The 26,370-nt window shown below is 37.0% G+C and overlaps 1 protein-coding gene across 3 annotated transcripts in view; it reads left to right on the forward strand.

The window, feature by feature from the left end:
• Nucleotides 1-5,975: 5,975 nt before the first annotated feature.
• ATL2 (atlastin GTPase 2) overlaps nt 5,976-26,370 on the forward strand; it is a 43,997-nt gene continuing 23,602 nt past the window's right edge. For all 3 annotated transcript variants that reach the window (XM_088148886.1, XM_007431686.3, XM_007431684.4), the window contains exons 1-2: nt 5,976-6,080; nt 21,462-21,721. In XM_088148886.1, coding sequence (XP_088005012.1) covers nt 6,011-6,080; nt 21,462-21,721 — 330 coding nt within the window. In that variant the 5' untranslated portion in view covers nt 5,976-6,010. The remainder of the gene's footprint in view (nt 6,081-21,461; nt 21,722-26,370) is intronic.

Genomic DNA, 26,370 nt, shown 5'->3' on the forward strand with positions numbered 1-26,370 from the left:
CGCAACTACTTAATGGAAAGAAGGGTGGAAGTCATAATTCTATATTTTCTTTTCTTTCTTTTCTTCTTTCTCTTTCTTTTCTTCTTTTCTATCTTCTTCTTTTATTATATTTCTTTTAATTCTTAATACTTCTATTGTATTCTAAAATTCTAGTTAAAAATAAAAAAATAAATTTGCTTATTCTACCTGGATTTTGAGGTGATAGTTGGAGAAATATTTTTGATACCATTTGCCAAGCACAGAATTGGAAAGAGCCATTTACACCACTGAGTCCTACAACCTCATCCCATCCCCACCCAGTGCAAGATTTGAAATTGAAGGAACCTCAGCAAATGGTTGTCCAGCCTCCCCTTAAACTCATCCAGCAATGGGAAGCCTACCAGTTTCACTGTAGAATGGGCCCAATGTTAGCATATTATTCCAATGGAAACTTTCAGTAGCTTAAAAAATTATTCTGTGCCCTGCATTCTGGAGTGACAGAGAACCAGTTTTGACCAACTTGTATGTCACATCCTTTCAGGTATTTGAAGACTTCTATCGTATCCCTCCATTTCTTTCCCTCCATCCTTCTTTTCTTAACCCTAAATATAATTCCCTCAACTGACCTTCATAGGACTTACTTTTTAGTCCTCTGATTATTCTTGTTACCCTTCTTTGAACTGGCTTCAGATTCTAAGAATCCTTCTTAAAGTCTGTTACCCACATAGTACTTAAGGTAGGGTTCGACCAATGCAAAATAAAGTGGAATTATTGCTTGCTGTGATTTGGAAATTATATTTGTATTGTTGTTGTTTAGTCGTTGAGTCGTGTCCGACTCTTCGTGACCCCATGAACCATATTGCTCCAGGCCTTCCTGTCCTTCACTGCCTCCCTGAGTTTGCTCAGTTTCATGCTCATTGCTTCAGTGATGCTATCTAACCATCTCATCCTCTGCCGTCCTCTTCTCCTTTTGCCTTCAATCTTTCCCAGCATCAGGGTCTTCTCCAAAGAGATCTCTCTTCGCATTAGGTGACCAGGGGAGTATGTGGTAGGGGGATCAAAATTTGCATGATGGCAGATGTGGTGCTGCAATCCAAGCCTCACACCTTTTATATGTGAGTGCAATGCCAATTCTCATACAAAAGGACTGAGACTTTGATCCTGACGCTGCACTTGCCATCTTCATCTTGCAGATTTTGATCTCCCCACCCAGACACCTCTGATTGCATCTGAAGCAGTTGTCAAAGACATGATCACATTGAGAGATGTGATACATCTATCTAGCAAGATTTGTTCTTGACAAATCCAAGCTGATTTCTGGGCATTTTCCTTACAGATCTTTTTATGATCTGCTCTAGCATCTTCCCAGATATTGGTATCAGAAAGGTATCTTCCCCATTTTGAAGACAGTGGTATTTGCTGTCCCCAGTCATATGGCATTTCATTTGTTTTTAATTATTTCTCAGATAATACATACAGATTTAGCCAATCACATCTTGGGAAGAAAGCTCTGAATATCAGCATAGTGTAGTTTCAATTATTTAGTGGGCAGGGAAGCATTTTTCTTTAAGCATTTTTCTTTTGTGTTGTCACAAAGTAAGTGTCGCTATTCTGGTGTATTTACAGTATCTAAAAACATTTTTAGTTAGACTTTAGTTGGAAATATTGATAGAGTTGCTTACAGAGCAATTAAAAAATCAAGTCAGTTCTTATCCTCAGGCTTACAATTTAAAGGATATGACATTAAAGGAAAAAAGACTGGGGGAGGAGGAAATCAACTTGAGGCACTGATTTGTAATGTTATAAAACTGTTACAAAACTGTTACAACAACTTGTTGGAATGGAACAGATCTTGAAGAAAAGAAAAATGACAAAAAGAAGATTATTCTTTTCTCCCTTACATTTTGTTTTGAAAGTTTAGGAATCTTAGAAACAGTTTTAAATGAGAGGCAGACTCTCAGGAAAAATACTTTTTATAGTTAAAAACATAAATTTGACCAACAAGAGATTGATAATACATATTTATTGAGATTTTCTTTTCAAGTACCTCATGTTGGTTTGTACATTTTTGTGTTTTACAATCTATAATTATAACTAGGATATGCCATGGAATTAATTTTATGAGCTCAGAGAGGCTTTGGACAAGTATTTTTTAAAGAACTATTTTATGTCATAGAGCAAATTACTTTTGAAAAGAAGAAAGTTCAAAATCAATTTGTGATTTTGTGGTTCAGAAAGAGGGGAAGTCAGAAAAATTCCTCCTGGAAATATACACTTTTGGGCATGACTAATACAATTATTTGGATCCAGCTGTATATATTCTTAAAGAGCACCTGTATATATTCTGTATATATTCTTAAGCTGGATATATTCTTAAACTGTATATATTCTTAAGCTGTATATATTCAGCTGTCTATATTCTTAAAGAAGCACCTAGAATGTTTTAGCATGTTGTGGATCCTGACAAATTACAAGAAGAGATGTATTTCCTACACTTTCCATAGACAAATCATGCAAAAACAATGTTACTCAAATATATCCTTGACCTTCCATTGGTCTTTATTCCACAATATAGCCAAAAATAACATGCAGGATGGGGGGGAAAAAAGCTATGTTACAGTTCGTGGTGTGAGTTTTTAAAGCGTTTAAATGTTAATCAGAAAGAAAAACCAATAGCATGCCCTGAGCATTTGATGGATTTCCAGAGAACCTTGCCAATCCTAGACCAGAGAGGCATGCTACTCCTAGCCTTAGTGAAGCTTATTTTCTACCTTCTACTGAGGGAGTAGTAAAAACAATACACAGGCTACCAAAACTGGTGAGAAACCAGCAGTGCTCTAAATATGGCAGTGGCTCAGTCACATATCCTATACTTACCACTATTTAGGACCTATCTGCCCATCTCTCAGTTCTCAGGCTGATAAGGATTCAAGAGACAGTTTCTGTGCCAGGCACCTGCAGATTCACTCATTATCATAAAGAGACCCACCTCTGTGCCCATCCACAGAAAAACTGTTAAAAAGATATGAAATTATGTCCTAATGTCTCAGGAGATCAACCTGTTCTAAGTGGGAAATAGTTTAGTTGCTGAAATTCTTGTAACCTTGTCTCTTTCACTTCAATAAATCTCGTTAAGAAGACTTGGTATGATTCATATCTGGGGAAAGGATTACTTTTGGTCTGAGCTTAGAGCCTGAAAAACCCTAAAAAAATAATCCTAAAACTTGGAAACTTTAATAGATAGGGGGATAAGAGGAATTAAAATATATTTGGGGTGAGAGGGGAAAGAACCCTTTTCCTATATTTCACACTTGATTTCAGACTGCATTTACTAGGTTGCAAAATGTATCGATTTTAAATGGGGCTGTGTTTCACATTCTGGATGAGAAAGGCTTCAGGATCAAAGGAAATAAACATTAACTCCTGAAGGGCAGCCATACAGACAAGAAGTGTTGAGCTTCAGATTTCCTGGTAATACTGGGAAATGTTCTCATTTTTTTATTCAACATCACTGATAGTTCTTCAGGATTGCAACTGCCAACTGATTCCCATTATTATTATTGTTATTACTATTATCTGAAATAAACTGATTTAAAATGAGGTAGTAAGTTTTGTTCTTTGCAGGCTGCAATTCAGTGAATGCTTATTTATTCGACACTGAAATATTTCCACTAGTTTCAATTGATATTTTTAATGTCAGCAGTTTTGGCGTGGGCAGGAGTGAAGCAAATTCTATTCTTGTTAACTCCTAGTGTGAACAACAGCACATTCCCTCAACCTACATCTGTAGCCCAGCCAAGCCCATCTTGAAGCTAGCTAGATGTTTTGGTCTACAGCTATCATTGACCCAGGCAGCATGGCGCACAGACCTTGTGGCAAGTGGAGTCCAAGATATCTGGAAGGAGTTAGATGGGAAAAGTTGTACTGTGCAGTCCAAACATCCCTGGGGGATGGAGTAAAAACGGTCAAGGTGGCAGTTGTAACCTATGATCAAAGTTCCATCCTTTTTAGTATATGTGACATTGATGCACATATAAAAGTAGTACAGGTTTGGGCAGTTGCAACTGCCATCTTAACTTTTCACACACATACACACCATGGACACCCCTACTGACTCCTGGAGGAAATCTCATGCTGATTTTGAATGATTTAATGTCTGACCCTGACAAAACCTTATATCTCAGAAAAATATTGCTCTCTGGATCCTCCATATCTTCCAGGAGATCAAGAGGCTGATATTCCCATGGTTCTAAATAAATTATTAAATTGGTGTTTCCCAACACTGGCCCACCATAAGTTGGCGACTGGTGTTTTTCCCTGCTGTTGGGTGTGAGAGGAAGTACTGTCTGGGAAATAGCCAACTGCTGCTCTTGGTCATGCAGTAAACCTATACAGACAGCAACAGTGCCCAATCCCATTTCTCTGAGATGCAGTAAATTAGCCTGTGGGACCAACACAGTCCCTTTCAATGTACTTTCCCTCCAGTTGGGTGACAGGAGGAAAACATGAAAGTGTCTGTCCAGATCACAGCTTTTCAGACTGGAAAAATTGCAACCTTTGGGTTCCAGGAGAACCTGATGGGTTCTGTGATGGCAAAAAAAAAAAAAAGTTCACTTGAACATGCACAGTAGAAAGGGTGAAAATGATGGCCACCATCTTTACTGGGAAAATGCCTCAGCCATGGAGCATTCTCCCACAAACAAACATCATGGCCACCATTTTGTGCATGCCCACCCTGCCTTCTGCAAGGTCACCCTGTCCCAACGCTCCCCCTCCCCCTGAGCAAGGGGGTTTCGGAAGGACAGGGTAGTGTTGGCCATAATTCGTGGTTTCAGCCCAGACGTTTAGCCCAATGAAAGCCTGGACTCGAGAAACTCAGTTACTCATTTATTAAGGTACCTTAGCAAGTGAGGACCCCTTCTCAAGAAGGGATCCTGTGAACTGGAAGCATGAATTTTTTATACCTTTAAAAAAACAAAACAGCATAATTATCTGAGACTACATGATTGGTTACATAGTTAAGCATGTGCACTTAACACATCTTCAAACCACATGCATCGGTTCCATGACAGTTTAGGGGCTTTCTGTGTCTGGGGGTCTCAGTGGTTTTTGAGACTTTATTAATTTTTAGGTCTTGTCTGGTTTCACATCTATATCTCTCTTTATTAGTTCTATCTTCAAATGCTATTGGAAAGTACCTAATTTCACGCCTGATCAACACACTGTTGTTCTAGCCAAATTGTTAGCTTAACCACAAAGATTGTTGTCATGTTTGCAGGTTCAATTCTTGTTTCTTTCTATTAACCCCATTTTTGATTATATCATTAGGAACTTCCTAATCTGTCCTCTTGTAATGAACAAGCTGCGATTAGCACCAGTTTTGTTTAATTGCCAATTTTTTATCATTGGAGCTTTATCTCTTGATCAGGGATTCCGGGTCTGGTTTTCAATTAATAGGTTCCACAGCCTGAAAAATTTTCAAAGCGCCTGGTCTAGATGAGCCCGTTGTAAGACAGAAATGGAGTAGATTCAGTTACCAGCCACCTTTATGCCCATACCACATGCAGCATTTCCTGCTAAGATAGTACCAGGAAGAATTAAATGGTTGCAACCTTATTCTATCCACTGTCCACCGTTATTTGGGGGTAAGCCCCGTTGTATGCAACCTATACAGCCCCCTCCGATTCAAGTCCTGACGTACGAAAGAATCTTTCAGTGCTTGACTCATTCATTTGTTAGGTTTACATCCCCCCTTTTCTCCGTGACTTTATGATTTCAAGATGGTGTCCATAAAAATGACTCCACACACGTGGCTAATTTATGGGAAGTAAACTGCTAAGCTGAGAAAAACTCGGAGAGAGTGCGAAAGCGTCCGCACTGTTGCGCTGGAAAACTCGCTATTGGCGGGCACGAACCAGGCGGCACTAGGACCCTTCATTTCCGAACTGCGTCGCGGCCGCGCTGTGCCTGTTGATAAAGGGCTCGCGGCGGCGTTTGACGTCACGGGGAGTTAATTTTAAACCTGGACAAGATGGCGGAAGGGGACGCGGCTCGGTACGGGCAGCGAGTGGAGCAGCCTCGGCTTCAACCGGACTTGGCAGGTAACTAACCGCCTGCTTCACAAAGAAGGAGCGCTGGCATCCCCGGTGGAGGCGGAGGCCGGATCTAGAGGCCGGTGTCTCTTCCCTCCCGCTTCTCTCTCCCGTAACGGCTGCGGGCAGGAATCGCTTCCCTCGGGGGTCTCCGCGTGCGGGAGACGAGTGTCGCGCCAATTGCTGTGGCAGCGCCAAGGCAAGCGAGAAGACAGCGGTGCCGTCTTCCCTCTCCCTTCTTCTTCCTTCGGACAGACCGTGTCTCACGCAGCAGTGGATTGGGGAGGGAGAGGTTGCCAGAAGGCCTCGTCCCACTCCCTGTGGGGAGGTCGGTGGGTAGGTGCCTTCTCTGAGAGGGGCGTTGGTCCTTGAGGGTAGGCTGTGCCGGTGGGCAGCAAGAGCTGGGTAGGCTGCAAGGGGGAAGAAGGCGGCGGGCGGTGACAGTGTGGCAAACGGCCGCCGCCGCCGCCGCTGCAATGAGGGAAAAAGACGTGAACTGTCTCGTTGGCCTATTTAGTGATGAAGGGGAGCGCCGTGGCATATATTCTGCCAGTGGGCTTCACCACTGTATGGAGGAAGAACAGCGTATGGATAGGCAAGCGTGGGTGCTGTGAACTTGGTAGAAAGGGGGCGGTGGAGCTTTTTCGATCAGTGCTCCACGGATTTGGGATCTCAACACCCACGAGGGTGAGTTAGGAATTGCTGAAATAGGCCTGGCTCCTTCCTGGCTTTACGGGTATATCCACTTAAAGTCGGAGCAGGCGTCCTTTGCAGTGCCTCTGAGCTATATTGTGTGGCAAGCATCGAATGGTGTGTCAAAGGAGTGAAAGAAGGCATTGACCCACGTGGTAGGGCCGGGCTGGTCCATGATGCCTGCCTGATTGTAGCCTTCATCAGGAGTACTTCTTGAGTAAATGCAATCAGCTTCAGAGCCTACTCATTATCAGTACTGTATTGCATTAGACCCAGAGCACCAGTATTTCAGGCTTTCAAGTCTGACCAAGACATGAGTGATCAAACTTGGGTTTTTTTGCAGGCAGAACATTTGCTCTTGCTGTGTAGTTAGAATGGGTAGCTGAGTTGTTTACAGAGGCCTTGTGGCTAGTATTTAATAGCAGTGGAAATAGTATAAGTAGTTGGCTTGTAAAATTGGGGAACATACTGGTCCTAGCATATTATGTCATGTAATATGGCAATGTAAAGTATTACAAGTAAGCTGTTAAATTATGGTGTTGGACTGTACATTGTTAAGGAAGGTATTGTAGCAAAGTTTAACTGATGAAAGGAATACATTGCTATATTTACAGCAGATATCTTCTGGTAAGTGGTTGGCAACTCTGATAGTGGTGGTAGCAGTATTTTATGGAAAAATCCTTGGAATGTAATGTTCACAGCTGGTATGCATGACATAGTTTTAAATACTTCAGGAGTAATATGTTTCTCCTTTGAATACTACTTGGAAGTTTAGCTGCTCTGTGTCTAGTTCTTGCAATTTGCTTGTGCCAATCTTTGCATGGAATAGAAGACAGAGGAATACGAACTCACACTAAAAACTGGTGGTGTTATTTTCTCAACCAATATGGTCTAAATTGGGAGGTGGCCAAGAATTTTTGCTTTTGTATTTGCCACTTGATAAATGTGTATGCATGTTTGTTGCCAAGCCACTAGGGGAATATGCTTGTATAATGCTTGTTCCACATCTCTCCATAAATAAACCTGGCAATTGATACTCAGTTGACACTGTGGGATTTGTAAGTTAGAGAACATTTCAGAATAAATTTTGTCCTAAAGTAAACTAATTGAAGTGGATTTTTTGCAAGCATCACAAAATTCTTGGCCAGTACCATTTTTATAAGAGTATTTTTAAAGAAAATTTGTAGTAGTATATTTCCTCCAAGTATAGCTTTTTGTAGTAGTGTATTACAGAGCTATGAATATATAGTTTATACTTCCTAATTGAGAGTTGACAATAAATGTGAAGTTCATTTATGGTTTTATCTAGAAAAATAGTATTTGTAAGCATATGCTCAGTTCACATGGGTACACTGTCTTGAACACAGGGGACATTTCAGTAAACAAAGTTTCACAGTTGTGTTCCCAGATATTATTAGAGTCTTCTCCTAAATTACTTATTGCATATGGTGTATAAGAGCAGATAGTAATTCTTTCAACATTTATGCTTTTTGGAAAACAAAGCTATCAAGTGTTTTCTCATTAATAAAGTAAGAAGTTCAACATTGGGGTGGGGTGTAGGAATTTTTTACAGTTTTTGTTTCAGACATGGTAATCAAGCTTGGAATTTTTGGCATTGCTATGCTTACAAATCAGTTTTCAGTCTCTTTTCTTAGTAGAGGCAAGAGGTTTGTAAACTATCAACTATCAACTGTAGTATTGTTTAAATTATTTATAATAGCAAATGTTACTCTGCTTTGCTTCTCTCAGAAATGTGTGTGTGTCAGGTATCTCTGCTAATGTTCTAGGAATTATATCTTTTGAGTGAATTGTTAATAGTGAAATTCAGTATTTCAGTCCATTATTTTACATTTCTGGCTTTTTAGAATGGAAACATTTTTTGAGTACTTTCAGAAAGCTTAATAACCAATCCAGTAGCAGTGCTGATAAAAGTTTGTGGCATCCTATTTGTGTGACTCAGGGTTTTCTGCAGTTGTCACTGAAACTGATCAGAATGTGGAACAAGAAATTCAGATTTCAGCAAAAGTAAGCAGCTCATTCATTCTTCCCATCCGAACATATAATCATAAATGTGATTTTTGTTTATAAAATAAGTTTATTTGAAAATAAAATTGTACAATTCTATCACTGTTTTATTTAATATATATAGCATGAAATTTAATTATTAAAAGTATTTGTTGCCCAGCCCTTATGCCAATGAAATCATAAAGCGAGTTGCACAAATTCATTTATCTTTTTAGCGGATCACAGTCTCACAGAATTTGAGAATCTCTGTAGTTAGGTTCATTAGTGCCTAAGCAAAATGAGTAATGCAGTTGTGTAAGTATAACAATGTTACTTGCTGTCTTGAAATGTTATATATATTGTACACCACTTTTTACCTTTAATAATATCTTTGAATTGAACTAAAACTTAAAAATACTAAAAGATTGTAGAACTCATTTTTTAATGAACAGTTTAAACAACTTTCTAAAGTAGCTTCTGCTTCAGCCGCAATTTCTGAATGCTATTTATGGGGTATGTTACATAAAAATGGATATTAAGCAAACTGCTTTTTAAAGACACTGAAATGGTGCACAAATAACACTATGCAAAAGCTTTTCTGATCTCCAGCTATTACTTGACTCATCTGAGAGCAAGAACAGAATTGGCTCTAGGTGCATTCTGAGTTATAGCTCTGATTCTTTAAAGAAAATATAAGGTAATACCATATCCAAAAGGTTATGTAATAAATTATCAGTTAGGCTTCCTGTTGGCCAAAATCGCTTATATTTTTAATCAGAATTAAGTATCAGCTTGTTATCCTTCATTCATCAATTATTGTCCTAAGACATGAAGCCAGATTTTTTACTAAACCTCTAAAAGCTGATGTGAAGGAGAGAATATGAACATCAACATATTTATAATATTGCATTCACTGTCTCTAGGTAGCTGTCCATTACTGAGAATTCTGGGAGTTGATCCACACATCTGGATCAACAATATAGACTGAAAAGGAAATTCTGGAAGTTTCCAATAGGCAAAGGTATAGAATATGACATTATTGTTTGCAGCATTGTTTGAGATCTGCCACCTGTGTTCATTCCCCATTAGGACCAATGCAAACTTATGCAGCTAGCCCTGTACTGATGAGGCAGTTAAAAATAAACAGTTGATGATACTGAAAACTAAGAGGCCTAGCAGAGCTAACTAGTATTACCCATCCTTTCAAGTTCCTTTAGTAAGTCATACTCCTAGTGATCAGAGAATAGCCTATTTACTTATTTACCACTTATTTACTGTATTTACTTACATACTTTGCCCTAAAACAGTGGGGAGGAATTCTTTTTCTGTAGTACTACCTTTTGAGGAAGTATAATTATTAGGTGAAGCAAATAATTCTGGGTCAGGACCAGATGTTAGCAGATACATACTTTTTTTTCCTTTCCCAGAGGCCAGGCTACAGAGAAGAGAGATGGATAAGTTTTACTGGAAATCTGACTTGATCCCTTCTATAAAGGTTTTGAAATTAGTCCAAAAATCACATGAAAGTAGTTCAAGGGCTGCATGCAGCTTAAGGCTGCAAGTCATCCATCCCTGTGCTAAGTAAAAGGAATAATTGCTTCTCAGCCTGTCAGATATTGCAAACAACTATAGAAAAACTGCTTATTAGTAGAATACATTGTTATTATGCTTCAGAGTGCCAGATGATAAGTCTCTGCCCTAGGAACATATATCTATTTTTTTAAAAATAAGCTAGGATAGTATTAGTTTAGAAATCACTACTTGAGGAAATTAGGGCAGATGTAAGGTATGGAAAGGAGAGGAGCAATATCCAGGGGAAAGAAGACTGGAATAAAATTGGCTGGAAAGGAGGGGTAGGGACTGTCATACATCTAGAGATATTTTTGAACCAGATTTTATTGGTCTATAATACAGTGGTATGGAAGAAGTGTGCAGGATTACAGTTTAATTTTCAGAGATACTAGAATTTGCCTCATGTAAGGCAAAAATGTAAAAACCTTTAGTCCTTCACTGTTATTTCTAAAACCTTTACCTAAACAGAGTTTTTATGTTGGGGCCTGCTGTTCTACATTAAGTGTGCAATCAGCTGGTAGGAAAGGGTAGTCTATGACTGTCAATTAAACCTTGTACATAAACCAGACATTTTAGAGATACTTTAGTTAAGGCATTCCTGGCACATGAACTTTTGCTGTACATTCTAAATCAGGGGTGGCCACTGGAGAGCCTGGAGACTTGTTCCCAGTTCACAAACGATTATTTTTTTGTCAGGTTAGGAGATGGCTTTAAGTAATATTTTCACTTCTTAAACTGGAGTATTTTTCTTCTGAATAAATATATGTACTTGTATAGCTATTATAGCAGCTGAAATACTTGCAACTAAACAATTACATTACCTAGAAGCATAATCCACATAAACCTTAAAACTTGTGTACTGAAAAATTCAGATACTTACACAAGAGATGGGCAAAAACTAAATCAATGGATTTATTTTTCTTTTATGTATGCAAGGTATTAAGCAAACCCACCTGCATGGGTACAGCTGATGCAATCCTAACATGCACATAATTTGGGAGTGAATCTCACTGAAGTTTATACTTCCCTCAGAATCAGTATACATGACCTTGGGTTTTTAATGGCGTAACAGGACATCCATAATAGATACAGTAGATGAAGAATAATATACAAGACAATCCTTGGCTTTGTGTTATTTTGTTGTTTCATTTTGTTATGCTTAAATTCAAGTTAAATACTTTAAAGAATTGCTTTTAATTTGGCTTGTTCAAGTCTCATAGATTCAGTTAGGTTGAAACTTACAGGTTTCAAAAGTTGATAACAGACTAGATGCAGAGTATCTTAAACTTGGAGAAATCTGAAGTATTTCTGGTCAGTAGAAGGACTTCAATATAGGGATATGCCTGTGTTGGATAAGATAGTACGCCCTTTGAAAATATATATTGGTTGTCTGTAGTGTACATTTTAATTGACAAGAAATGTGGATACATTTTAATTGACAAGAAATCTGATTAAACCAGGCTTACTACAGATAATACTTTGCATATTTCATAAATAATGGTGTAAGCGTGATCTCTAAATGAAGGTTTTATAAATAAGTAGCATATTATTTATATGTTTTTCACATTTGTTTTTGTTTCACAGATCTGTATGCCTTTGGCTCCTACATCTAGAGTGAATGTCTTTAAAATACTATGGTATTTTTGTTGTGACTAAAGAAAATTAGTGAGGTGAAGAATAAGATTATAGGAATCTGTCCACTGGATAAGCTTACGTTCTTTTCATTGTTTCTTGGCCCATTTGCATCCACATAAAAACAGATTTGCAAGCAAAATTAAATGTCCATGACTGATCATTTTATTGCCCATGGCATGCTAGAGCAGGTTATTTTCAAAATAAAATGGCTATGGTTAGTAGCAAGAATTTATTTATTTAATTTCTCAAAAATATGTGATCTTCAAAAACTTCAGTTGATTTAGCTGAATTTTAACTTGTTTCTGGTTCCAGTTCAGAACGATGGCAATAACTTTTAAAATACTTTCTATTTTAGGTCTAAAAGAACACAGCATTTGTTAATTAAAAGACTCTTTAGTTTCAAGGACACTTGAATAGGGCCTTTCCAGAAACTTGACAAGAATTCCCTTTAAGGAGAAGCTTAGCTTGTTCACCTAATGGCTTTATACTATGTGGCGAAAATGTCCTTTCTAAGAAAGCTAAAATCTCTTGGACCATAACTAGATTTTCCTCAATAAATCAATGAACAAGTATAGTGTTTTTGACTCATTTGTTTAATTGGTTTGTCTTTATATAGTTTTAAGACTTCTGTGGAGAACAGATCGTGTTTTGGTCATTTATGCAGAAATATTGAAAATTCAAAAGGGTTCAAAAACTTTTAAGCACCACTGTATACAAAATACAGTGTCAAGTTCATGCTTTAATTTGGTTTTAATGTGAATTTTAAGTCCCTGCTTTACTTTGTTGCTAGTGCTGTTATGTTATGCCAGAATGTGTATATTCTACCTATGTGCAGCTTTACACATAGTTGATGCTAACTTCATCATGGAAATACCTCAACACAATTCACTATGATTCTGCATAGTATTCTATTCTTGCAAGCAATCTTTCCTTCTACTAAACCTTCTACCACTCCCTAAATTGATTTTTGTTCTTCCTGCCTCTCTTTTTGAGGCTCTCATCAGCTCCTGCCCAGCATGACTTTTTCCATTTTCCCTTTCCTCTCAACTTATTCACTCTTCCTTCATATATTTGTTTTGTAATTTGATCTGTATTTATTCCCTCACCTCAATATATCTCTTACTGATCACTCACTTTTTTATTCAGACTCCTTTTCTTCAGCACCCATTTATTTTTAACCCTATCTCCTCTTCTTTCACCATCCATTCCCACTGCATTGTTTTTTCCTGACTAGGGATGTGCAACTTTTTGGATCTGGAAAAGGTGTTTTGGAGAGGATGTGGGTGTACCCACTGCATGTGTTGGTGCTTCCTCAAAGGGGCTGTGCTTTTTCTTGTTGCATTTTTTTTATGTGGCAGCCACTGTGTCCCAGGGAAATATGCATCTGAGTTAGGGAGATGCCAATGGGGTGTGACAAGGTCATTATACTCTGCCTACTTCCTATTCCCACATCCTTCACTCAAATGTGTATTTTTTGGGGACTGTTAACCCCATGTCTGGCCAGGAAAAGGCACATTTTCTTTAAGCAGGCACTGTCACATGCAGCCAAAGGACTTGTGTCTCCTTTTCATTCCAATAGTTGTGCACTCTACTCCTGATGAACTCTCGCTTCCATAGAACAAAGTGGATAGAAACATGTCCTTATGTTGAGTCTTGTGTTCTGAAGATAAAAAATAATTTGGGCGGAAACGTCCATTGATTTAACAGGACTGAGTTTCCCTGTCCATGTCTTCCATAAAATCTCTTGAATACAGAGAACTTTTTCTGAGCAGATGGAGGAAGGAATGTAGGTAGATAAGCAAAGCTGGTGTAGCATAGTGGCTAAGGTATTGAACAAAGACTGGAGAGACCCAAACTCTTCCCCAACTTCAACCATAAAAGATGGTTAGATGAGATACAGTGACTGTCTCCAATTAGTCCACAGGGTTGCAGTTGTGAGGATCAATTGAGAAAGATTCCTGAATGAAAGGCAAAATGTAAGTTTGCTGCAATATCCAAATAAGGCCTCTGGTAATAGCATACATGAGAACCATTCAAAGATACCTTTGATGATAACTCTGCTTTAAAAAAGAATATTATATAGGTAGTCCTCACTTAATGACCACAATTGGGACCGGAAACACCCACGTGACTGCTTTGGTCAACAACCCCAATCCGGGCACTCCCAGTTGCGGTCGTTAAGCTATCTCCTGGGTCGTTAAACGGACGGAGCGAAAGAACTGTCTGCTGAGGATTTCAGCTCCGAAATCCTTCAGCAGACAGCTCTTTTGCTCTGTCCTCTTTCCCCTCCTCTCAGTGGTGTGCTCCCACTGAGAGAGGGGAGGGGAAAGAAGACGGAGCAAAAGAGCTGTCTGCTGAAGGATTTTGGAGCTGAAATCCTTCAGCAGACTGTTCTTTAGCTCCGTCCTCTTTCTCCTCTCCTCTCTCACTGGTGTGCAAGAATGGAGCTCAAATCTGTTCCTGCACACCGCTGAGAGATTTCCCTCCATCCCCTCTGCTTGCAACCTTCCCTGCATTGACTTTCTGGGGAAGCCGGCAGAGAAGATTACAAATGACAATCCTGTGATTGCAGGGTGCTTGGCAACCAGTTGTAAATGTGAGCTGGTTGCCAAGGCCATGTGACTGTGGGGGTGTGTGACGTTTTACGATGCCAGAAGCCTTTCTGTCATAACTTCGAACCATCGTTAAGTGAGGACTACCTGTAATGACATTTCACAAAGTGTAAAATTTTGATATTTCTTATGTCTTTGCATTGATGTTTTCTGACTAGATTTCAGCATAATTTCTAAAAAAATACTGATAGAAGAATAGTCTTTCTGTTATCCCTATGTTAAAGTGTATGCTTCTTTTTCAGGAAGCGTAGAGTTGTAGTGAGGTCAGCTGGTTGTGATTGTTATTCCATTTAAACAATTAAGAACTGCTCTATGCTACATATATTTAACAAATGGGTCTTTGGCCTGCTAAATATATTTCTCTTTTTCGTTGGAATAGGTTTGCCCTAGTGCAAAATTTACTTTCTATCAATCATTTTGAATTTTATTTATAGAACAGTAGAATCAGATAGTGGTAAATTTTACATTTGGTGATGAGCCTGCTGGCTGGATGCACCTCATTACCATTATTTTTTTAATGATCCAAAACCAGCCCTAGATTGAGCTACCAAAATTTGATAATGAAATTGCCTTTTTTTTTGTTGGAATGTCTTTTCTAAGTTTTAAGGACTAAATAAATGTTTCAAGCCTTTAACTTAATGTACCTGTTTGTATCCTAAAGTCCTCATTCTGTAGAAAAACACACACCCTTAACACAAAATGTGTTTCTGTTCTGTGCTGCTGCTGTGTAATTATTATTCTGTCAGCATTACTTGGAGGATTAAAAAAAGACATGAGGAAAGTTTGGCCCCCTAATGCAGAAAGTTTGCCCACCATGACTGCTTGATTTGGTTCTCTACAGGGAGTATTGCCCCATAATATCATACAATTGTCCTAAAGATAGTAAGTTGGCTAACATTATGATTCTTTGACTTTTGGAATAAATATTTCAGAATTGGAAGGAGCCATAAAGGTCACTGAGTCCAGCTCCTGTTCAGTGCAGAATCCAAATTAAAACATCCCAGGTGACTATCTAACCTCTGCTTAAAATTTATCCAACAAACAATAGCCTATCTCCTTTTTGTGTAATTGGCTTCATAGTTGAAGTGTGCTTACCTTTAGGAAGCTTTTTCTAATATTTAGTTTGGATCTGCCTTTGTGTATCTTTAATCCATTATTCTGTGTTCTGCACTCTGGGATGAGAAAGAACAGATATTGGCATTCTACATAATATCTTTCATTTTGAAGAGTGCTATTTCCCCCTCTGCCATTTTTTTCTCAAGGCTAAGACATCAGGCTAGAAACCAGGAGACTGTAAGTTCTAGTTCCGCCTTAGACACGAAGCCAACTTTGGGCCAGCCACTCTCTCTCAGTGCTAGGAAGTAGGCAATGGCAAACCACTTCTGAAATCTTGCCAAGAAAACTGCAGCCATTTATCCAGGCAGTCACCAGGAATCAACATTGACTCAAAGGCATAAAATAAAATAAAAAATAAAATAAAAATACTAAGCTCCTTCAAACTCTCTTCATATATTTTATTTCTAGTACCCTGGTCATCCTTGTTGCCCTCCTCTATATCTGTTTGTCTAAATTCACCATAAAGTGTAATGCCCAGAACATGAGATAGACTCTGACCAAAGCAGAATAAAATGGAATGATTTCTTCCTGTGATTAGCAAATTATGCTTTAGTTGACGTGTTTACCCTTTTTTCAGCCACCTCACAACCAATTATGAGTAGTTTGCAATCAACTACTATTCTGAGGTGTTTTTCACAAGCATGATTACCAAGCCAGGTATCCTTTATTTTACACCTGTGCATTTGACCTTTGCTTCCTAACTTTGTACTTCTCTATGTTAAATTGGCTGAAAGTAACAGAACAAAATGTCTTTAACTCTGCCAATATGTTTGTTTCCTAACTCTGCACTTCTTTTTTATATAAGCTGAAAGTAACAGAATGAAATTTCTTTAACTCTATCAGTATTATTTTGAATGTTATTTCTGTATTCTAAGTATTAGCTGTCCCATCCAATTATGTATCATCTGCAAATTTGAAGAGTGTTCCCTCCACTTCATTTAAGTCAATAATAAAAAAAAATGATGAGCAAAAAACCCAGGACTGGTTTTTGTGACACTCCACTTAATATATCTCTCCAATCTGATGAGGCATCATGGATGAGCACTCTGAGTATGAGTTAAAAAAAACAAAATTATTTAATGGTCATGTCTTCCAGCCCAGAGTTTACTAGCTTACTAAACAGTATATTATAATTTATTTTGTCAAATGCATTACTGAAATCAAGGTATAGCTACAGCATTCCCACAATCTATTAAGGACGTTCCCTGATAAAAAAAAATAAAAGATTTGTCTGGAAGATTTAGTCTTCACAAATCCATGCTGATCTCTAATAATTACATTTTTTTCCCAAGGTGCTTACAGATAATATCTTTATGATCCACTCTAGAATATTCCCAGTGATTAATACCAAACTGGGGTTAATGGTCTTTCATTTGCTTCTTTTCCCCATTTTGAACATTTTGCTAGTTCTCTGGGGCTATGCTCAGTTTTAGATTTTCTTAAAACCAAGAACTCCAGCATTTTCTGTAATATTTCTGTTACTTCTGGTTCCTCAATTAAGTATTCTCTGTTGATTAAAATCAATGAATGATAGCTGATCTTCTTATATCTTCCTCCACACATTGAAGGAGAAAGATGTCAGCAAGACAAGTTAGGAATTTCCTGGAAGGACTTGCTTGGTAGAGTTTTTCTCCTTATAGATGTTAGGGTAATTAAAGTCTTCCATCACTATAATTTTATGCCTTTTTGAAAGATTTGGAAGGTATTGTCCACATCTTTCTTTGGTTTGGTGAGAAATAATAAACGGTAACAGTTGTCCTCCTTTTATTTAACCTAGATGCTCTCTGCACCATTGCCAAATGTATTCATTAGGATTTATTAAGCAGGAATGTATGCTTTTAATATATATTTCAAGTTTTCCTCTCTTTCTGTTGCTTCTGCTCCTTTTAAACAAATTATATCTTGTATTCCATTCATAAGAATCTTCCCACTGGGTATCCATTGTATATGTTAAATATATTGGACATGATTTCATGTTGAAAATGGAAAACTTATGTTTGCTTTAACTTTCGGCAAGGGTTTACTGGTAAGAACCTGAAAAGCTGTGAAGAGTTTCATTCAGACTACATCTGATTGAAGATTAAAAGTTGGCTCTTTCTGATCACTGTATTCCCTTTAATTTGTTACAAGGCCTGGAAGAATACTCATTGTGAGAGATAACATGTCAGGAGAGAAAAAAGTGGTGAGAATCTCTTCCCCTTCCTGAAAGCCTTACTGGATTGCAGTCCCTTCTGTCAACATTTTACTTTACTTTACTTTACTTTACTTTACTTTACTTTACTTTACTTTACTTTACTTTACTTTACTTTACTTTACTTTACTTTACTTTACTTTACTTTACTTTACTTTACTTTACTTTACTTTACTTTACTTTACTTTACTTTACTTTACTTTACTTTACTTTACTTTACTTTACTTTACTTTACTTTACTTTACTTTACTTTACTTTACTTTACTTTACTTTACTTTACTTTACTTTACTTTACTTTACTTTACTTTACTTTACTTTACTTTACTTTACTTTACTTTACTTTACTTTACTTTACTTTACTTTACTTTACTTTACTTTACTTTACTTTACTTTACTTTACTTTACTTTACTTTACTTTACTTTACTTTACTTTACTTTACTTTACTTTACTTTACTTTACTTTACTTTACTTTACTTTACTTTACTTTACTTTACTTTACTTTACTTTACTTTACTATTTGTATGGCTGCCTATCTTAGAACATAACTCTGGGTGGCTGAACAGCTCTTATCCTCACAAAGGAGTTATTTCATTCATGGAGACTATACTGGGTCAAACTCAATGACTTGTCTTACATATTGCTCAAAAATTTAGGCCATAAAAAGACTTCCTCATCTATATAATATTTTTTTCTCTACCTTGCATTATTGAAATAGATATACAAAATAGGAGTCAATTATTATTTGGATCCTATCTCCAATAAGTAAAATTCATATTTCTACAGTGCGAACAATAGATTTTGAAATAAAATGCACATCTCTGTGCTGCCAGAGAGATCCAGATAAACTTAGCAAATAAGTAGGTATATATCAACTTTGGACATGCTTTTTAAAGTTGAAAAAAACTTCATTTCGTTATAAATAAATTTTAATGTGCAGTTAAATATTGCTAGCAGGCAGAAGACATTTATGCTTCAAAAAATAGGTACTGTATTCCATTCAGAATTGTTGCTCCAAAGAGGTGCCCTTCTAAATTATATTATTTATCCATTTTTTGCCTTTGAATATAACAATTGCGCCTTGTTCAAATATAATGCACGGGGGGGGCGGTATACTCACAAATCATTTTTTCTAATGAACATCTGTGACTAGAATTTTTCTCTGTGAGGCCAGTCAGCTTCCATCTTGGATTTAGAATTGGTTGAAGGAGCTGCTACCACTGAAATGATACTATGACTTCCCACTCTGTTCAAGTGACTTATATTGGACTGTTAAAATAATGTACCAGACATGATTTTATAATCCAAACAAAGAGCATATTTTGTTTGCCTAAACTAGGTTTTCTCATTTTGCCCTTTAGATGTGTTTTAATCACTACCCAGTATTGCAATGCTTGTTGGATATGCTGAGAGTTGTAAGCCAACATATATGAAAGATGCCAGCTTTTTTATTATTAATTTATAACTAGATTTGTATTTCATTTAGCTTGCTGCTACAGATAGAGGAAGCCCATGCTCTCTTTCTTCACACTTATGGCACATACCCAGGTAGCTTGAAGCCTTTCTTTCTTTGATCTCAATGGTTCTTTCTTTGATCTCAGTGCTCTAAATCTAGGGTAGAAACTAGCTGCTAATTGAGCCAGTTGTTAGTCTAGAAAAATTACTTTGCCTCTCCCTAGTTCTGATTTAGTTTTTCCTGAAGGAGGTTTGTTGGCTGAACCTTGAACTGGAACACTCCTGTTAGAGATAGTGAATCCTCAACAGTTGTTGCAAAAATCTTGATAAAATTCTATTGAGCTATAAAAGTAGAGGTAAACTTCAGAGATTATCTGATATATTAATTTTATTTAATAATAAATAAATATTACATTTATATGCTGCTGGACTCCCAGCAACTTTTATTACATTTTATTATAAAATTACTATTATATTTAAACATTGCTTACCAAATAAATAGAGCTGTCTACTTTAGTAACAAGTCAGCTTAGATGTAAAATAACAAATATGGTCAAATTACATGCAAAATTTAAAAATAGAATTTTTTCTAATTTTGGAAAAGGTTAGCTCTTATTTGAAATGTTTGCAGAGAATGCTTCATATTTAAAATGTATTTGAACAAGTGTTGCTGAATTCTCACAACTAATATCTGCTAACATAACGAGACAAATGTTTCACTTCCTTTTCAGAGAATTGTCTGATAATTAGATGTTCTGCTAACACTTTGATACCATGTAATCTGAATAATTTCTTTGTGGTGAAAGTTTTACAAACGTTTGGTATGTTCATGTTTGATAAAATGATGCCACATCTACATTGTCTCATTGTGATTCATTGTTACTGTTTTCAGAGCAAAAGCTTTTCTGTGTTTCTGCACAGCAAAAGCTTTTCTGTGTTAAAATCTTAAATTGAAATTCAGGGTTTTTAAAAACTTGCAGTTAATATATAAAAATGACCACATCATGATTCAGCACAATTTAGTTAGTGTAAAGGGGTCTATGAAAAGAGGATCCTAAAACTATGGTTAAAGTTCATTAATAGAGTACAAAGCTGGAAAAGAATTAGTTAAGTGCTTCTACTAATATCTATAGCTCAACTGGTTCACATATTCAGGATCTGGATTTAGAATGTTTTAGGGAAACATTCTTGGAGCTGAACTGTAAGCTAGCCACTATCAAAATAAGATGGCATAGACAAGATATAATGCAGATGTCTACTTATATTTATAGTTCTTCAGCAGATAGCAGACTTAAACACACACACTCTCTCTATGCCAAATAAAAAGATCCATTCAACTGAGCAGGAGTATTATAATCAGATTATTACAGAAACTAGGAACATGATACTAGATACCTGATACTATGCTTAAAAAGATGATACTAGACAATTAAAGCACCAGAGATACAGCATGTAGGAAATGTCAGTTAAGCAGATATAGGGCTTGAATGAAATTGTTTCTTTTATAGATGGATACTCTTTTCTACAATTTCTCTGTGTCAAAAGAGAAATTTGACTGGTTTGTACTGCTAGCTTTGGGACAGGATTTCTATATCAGGGTCTGGGTCACAACAGTAGTGATTATACAGATACATAGTAAAATTAAGAAATACGTCCTCAGATGTGTGTTTGGGTTAAAGATGATTTTTAGACCTGAAAAGATTGTAGAGTGTTGTCTGTTTCATTTGGCAACATCCTATTTATACAGCTCTGACTTTCAAAATCCATAGAATAGTTAGTTTTAAATAATATTGTCATCTAAACTGTGGGGAGGGGGGTTGGGGGTACCAAATCCTTTTTTTTATGTTTTATGCTTAATGTAGAACTAAAGTACTAGCAGATTCAGTTGCTAAGTAGAAGTGAAAAATTCTTTCCCAGGCTTCAGTAACAGAGCTCTTGATGATAGGAAGGGCAAATCCAGTTGAAATAGAGAATTTGGGTTGCTTATGCAGATATTCTAACTACCCTGTGTATCCAATGTAGTAATAAGAAGCCTGTGTTTCGTTTTTCTTAATCATATATACAGAAGATATCAGGCAGAATGGTATATCTAATATTAACCGATTATTTCCTAGGAGAAAGCTATGAGGATGCAGAAGAGAATGCCTCTTTGGATGCTGATGAAGAAGTGATTACTGAAAAGCCATGCCCAGTACAGATAGTTCTTGCTCATGAAGATGATCATAACTTTGAACTGGATGAATCAGCATTGGAGAGAATCTTGCTTCAGGAACACATAAGAGATCTCAACATAGTAGTAGTTTCTGTTGCTGGTGCATTCCGTAAGGGCAAATCATTTCTCTTGGATTTCATGCTTAGGTATATGTATAACAAGGTGAGTAGCTGAATTGCTGAAAATTTATACTACTTTGAGAATAATTAACAAAAGAGTTTTCCTCTTAAGATCCATTATAATATGCTCCAAAGTTTCCAAGGGTTTCATATTTTTAAACACTGTTGAGGGAATTTAAGGTATTGATCTAATAATTAACATTATACTTGGTAACCAGACATTAGAACTAAAAAGCAAAACAGTATAAACAGAATGCTATTTACATGGGAAGTTATAACTAAGTAGTACTTTATTGTAGTGGAAAACATTTCTGTTCAAAATACTATATTTTTTCCAGTTTCAATTTCCCAATCCATTGTAATGACCAAATCCTCTAAGTTGTTTCTGAAGGTTGAAATGGAATGGGGTATGACAAATGAAATAGTCTGTTCATAATAGCAATACAAGGGCCATTTTTGTTTAAATTCCAGTGTAAGTAATTTTAAAAAGATAGGGGCAAATGGGAGTACAGTAATAGATAAATTAAGATTGATGCTTCTTATGTTGTAATCTGAGTATTTGCTACTGGGAAATAAGAGCTGCAGTTGGAAAGAACAGTGTTGTATATATGGTACTGTGAATTGGATAATAAGGGTTTCTTACTGCTGTAGACTCACAGCAGACTTAGCAGAGAAAGTACAGGTGGTCCTCGCTTAACAACCATTCATTCAGCAACTGTTCAAACTTACCACAGTGCTGAATGAGTGGAAGTGATGATTGGTCCTCATACTTATATCAGTTGCAGCGTCCCCACAGTTATGTGATCATCATTTGTGACCTTCTTTGCTGACTTCCTACAGTGGGGAAGCCAGCAGGAGGTTGCAAACAGTGACCACATGACATCTTCACTTAATGACCCGCGGTGATTTGCTTAACAATGGCAGCTGGGAGTGTTGGAATTTCCATTGTTAAGTAGTATGATCAGATGACATTGTGCTTTATGATCATGTTGCTTAGCGATGGAAATTCTGGTCCCAATTACTGTTGTTAAGTGAGGACTACCTGTAACCTAAATTATCAGTCCTGTTAGGACACCTATTTACTTACAAATAGACTACGCTTCCTTTGAATTACCCTACCTCTCCTGACAAGAGACAGGCTATGTCTCATGAAGACTGAGAAAGATATGTTTTGCAGGTGCTTTGCCAATCTCATCAGAGCGGAATTAAACTAGAGCAAAAAGGGAATGGGGTCAAAAGTCCAGAACCAAATGTACTGTGAAGGACTGGACCAACAATGCAGGAGACATAGGGAGAAATGTGACAGTGGAAAGATTTTCAGGAAACTCACCCAAAGCAAAACCATTAGAGTGTACCACTCACAGTCTTAGACGTCTCTATACCATTGCAGAGAATATAGCAAACAAACAGGGAGAACTTGAAATCCTAACACAGAAGGACAAATAATGTTATAGATATCACTGAAACATGATAGGATGGTATGCATGAATGGAATACAGTTCTGTAAGGCTATAACTTATTCAAAAGGAACAAACTAAACAAGGGGAAGGGTTGTTGTACTATATGTAGAGAAAACATATGCTTGCACAGAAATTGATGAACTAGAGCATGGAAATCCTGTTGAAAGTGTTTAGGTAAGAATAAAGAGAAAGAAAAACATGCTATCATCGTGGAAGTTTATTATAAGATGTCTGGATAGATTGAAGATAAAGATGATACCTTTCTGTCTTAGATGACCAGACTCTCAAAGAAGCATAAGGTAGTGACAATGGAAGATTTCAACTACTCTGACATCTGCTAGAAATCTAACTGCCAAGAGCCAGAGATTCAACAAATTCCTGTCATCTGTCACTGATAGCTTCATTGGTCAGAGGGTGAAAAAATGAACAAGTGTGTCTGTTAACATGGACCTGATCTTCCCCAACAGGAAGGAATTGCTTGAAGAAGTGAAGGTGACAGGAACCTCCAGAGAACATGATACTGTTATCTGTGAGCTCATGATATGAGTAGAAATAGACTTGCATACTGAATTTCAGAAGAAAAGATTTTGATTAATTCATACTGAAAATTTAGGGCAGATCTAATGACTTGAAATCCTGAACTGCGGTTGGGAAGAATGGGGAATCCTAAAATACTAAATACTAAAGGCAAATTCACAAACAATTCCTACTAAAAGGAAAAATGAAGACATATAAAGACAGCAATGTGGATATACACAGAGCTTTCTAAAAGGCTGGAAAGAAAAAGAGATACATATAGGAAGTCGAAGGAGCATTTGTAACCATTCAGACAAATGTCCAGAAATTGTAGAAAGTGTGTCAGAAAAGCTAAAGCTTTGCAAGAAAGTCCCAAAATAGCAGAAAACCCTTTTTCTGTTGCAAAGAGAAAGGGGTGAATTCAGTAATAGGGTATGGTGAGAAGGCAGAATGTCTTAATGTGTTTTTTGCATCTGTCTCTTAAACAGTAGCAGACCATTGTGATGGTCCTATTGATGGAGGAAGCTGCAGCTCAGGATAGACAAGAAAGTAAAAAAGCAGTTAGCTAACTTAAAAGAATTAAGCCTCCAGAGTCAGATGAATTGTATCCTAGGATACTGAAGGAATTAGTGGAGGAAATTATAGAACTGCAGCTGCATCTTTGAGAACTGGAAAACTGGCGAGGACCCAGAAGACTGGAGAGGAGAAATGTCCCTGGCATCAAAAGAGGGAAGAGTGACTAGTTGAGATCTGGCAGCATGATGATGATGATGATGATGATGATGATATTATTATTATTATTATTATTATTATTATTGATTGTATTTATATAGCCACCCATCTCACATAAAGTGACTCTGGGCAGTGTACAACATTAGTACTGAGCAAAGTCCTTGAGCAGATTATTGAACACCTTGTTTATGATCGATCATTTGTATAAGAACGCCACAATTAACCAGAACTTATATGGGTTTGTTACAAAGCAAATCATGCTGCACGAACCATAATCTACTTTTTTGACTGAACTCCTAGTGTAATAGAACTGGGGAATGCCATGGATATATGGGCTGGTTGAACTGTTAGATGGATTCATAATTGGCTGAATGCATGCAGAGAATACCGTTAAATGGTTTAATATTAGCTTGGAAAGTAGTATTAAGTGGAATGCCTGCATGCTGTTCAAGAGTATTGATGCTTTTGAATTTTGATGTTGGGAGAAGATTCCTGAGATGGAGTCAGCCAAGAAAACAAACAAGGTTCATAGAATAATTCAGTCCAGAATTCCCACTTGAGGCACAGATGACCAGGCTCAAATTGCCCTATTCTGGACAGATTATGTTACAATCTAGCTCTCTTGAGAAGTCTATAATGCTGGAAAAGGTGGAAGGAAAGAGGAGGAGAATGACCAGCAGCATGGTAGATGGGACTGATTACAGTGGCGATGGGTGCACCATTAGAAGAGTTGAGGGCCCAATTGGGGGTCAAATCATCCTAGAGAAGATCTATGTAGTTTCTAAGAGTTGATGCTGACTCGATGACACATAATCAAACAAATGTATTGCTTTTTATTTTCATTTTTATGATATAGAGACATTGCAAAAATTAATATATTCACTCTTTAACATCAGGAGTATGCATTTCTTTTCACTTACACAGAATAGTCCTCTTTTCTGAACCTCAGACTCAGTAGCATCAGTTTTTCATTAAATGTCAAATTCCATATTTTGGGAGTATAATTCAGCATCACATTTGCATCTAGCTGCTATGATTTTTTTTCCCAGGGTCATATTAACTTTTTTGAAGCCAAAAAAGTGCCATAAAGGAACAGGACCAGATCACATGGGTCAGAGCACCCTCAAATTTTTTGCAATACCAATAAGATTTTTTGATTGATTAACTTTATCTCTGGATCATAAGAGGAATATTTTATGACTTAGAGATGCTGTCTAAAACTTGTGTGTATTTTGGGACTAATTTTTTATACTGGACCAGTTACAAAGTCGCGATATGGATTTTGCATAACTTAAGTGCCTCTCCAGATGAGATTCCTTACAATTATTTGAGGTTGGTAATTACCAGGGTTTGCTTGCATCACGGGTTTACAAGACTATGACAGGAGCCATGTTTTTCCTCTTCCTTCACCCTTGAGTGCAAAGACAGCATGGCAAATAAAAGAAACCAGAATAAAAAGTGTGCACATGTTGAACTCCTTTTAGTATCCTGTTATGCTGCCTAAATATAGCAGGAGGGAAGAACTATCCTGCTGGAACAGGTAGCATTTAGTGGATCATTATCTGTCTCTATCCCATGTACTTTTACTAAATGTCCATTATGAAACATTTGTATCCATGTGAGATTACCACTGAGAGGTTTTCCTTCTATGAAGAGCACTAGAGTAACCTGGCAACTCTTTTACAGGCTCTGTAAAGAATTTCGTTTTAGAAAAGTTTTTTTGTAATAAAATAAGTTGGAAAATTTACATACATTGCTGAATTTTTAGCTTTTATGAAGCATGTGTCCCTTGTGTAATGGAATTAAAAATTGTTGCCATAAATTTACTTTCATAAACATAAATATTGTGGATGGGCAGAACAGAGCTTGAAATAAAACTAGAAGTTTGTGAGTTAAGCATGTTAATTTTTTTCTAGAACAGAAAGTTCTACAAAAATGGGCCATTTGTTTTACAGGTAGTCCTCGAGTTATGATAGTTTGTTCA

The sequence above is a fragment of the Python bivittatus genome, unplaced genomic scaffold (genome assembly GCF_059951505.1).
Source record: "Python bivittatus isolate LINGU-HERP-01145 unplaced genomic scaffold, Pbiv_v1 ctg000020_np1212, whole genome shotgun sequence".
In the NCBI taxonomy this organism is placed as follows: domain Eukaryota; kingdom Metazoa; phylum Chordata; class Lepidosauria; order Squamata; family Pythonidae; genus Python; species Python bivittatus.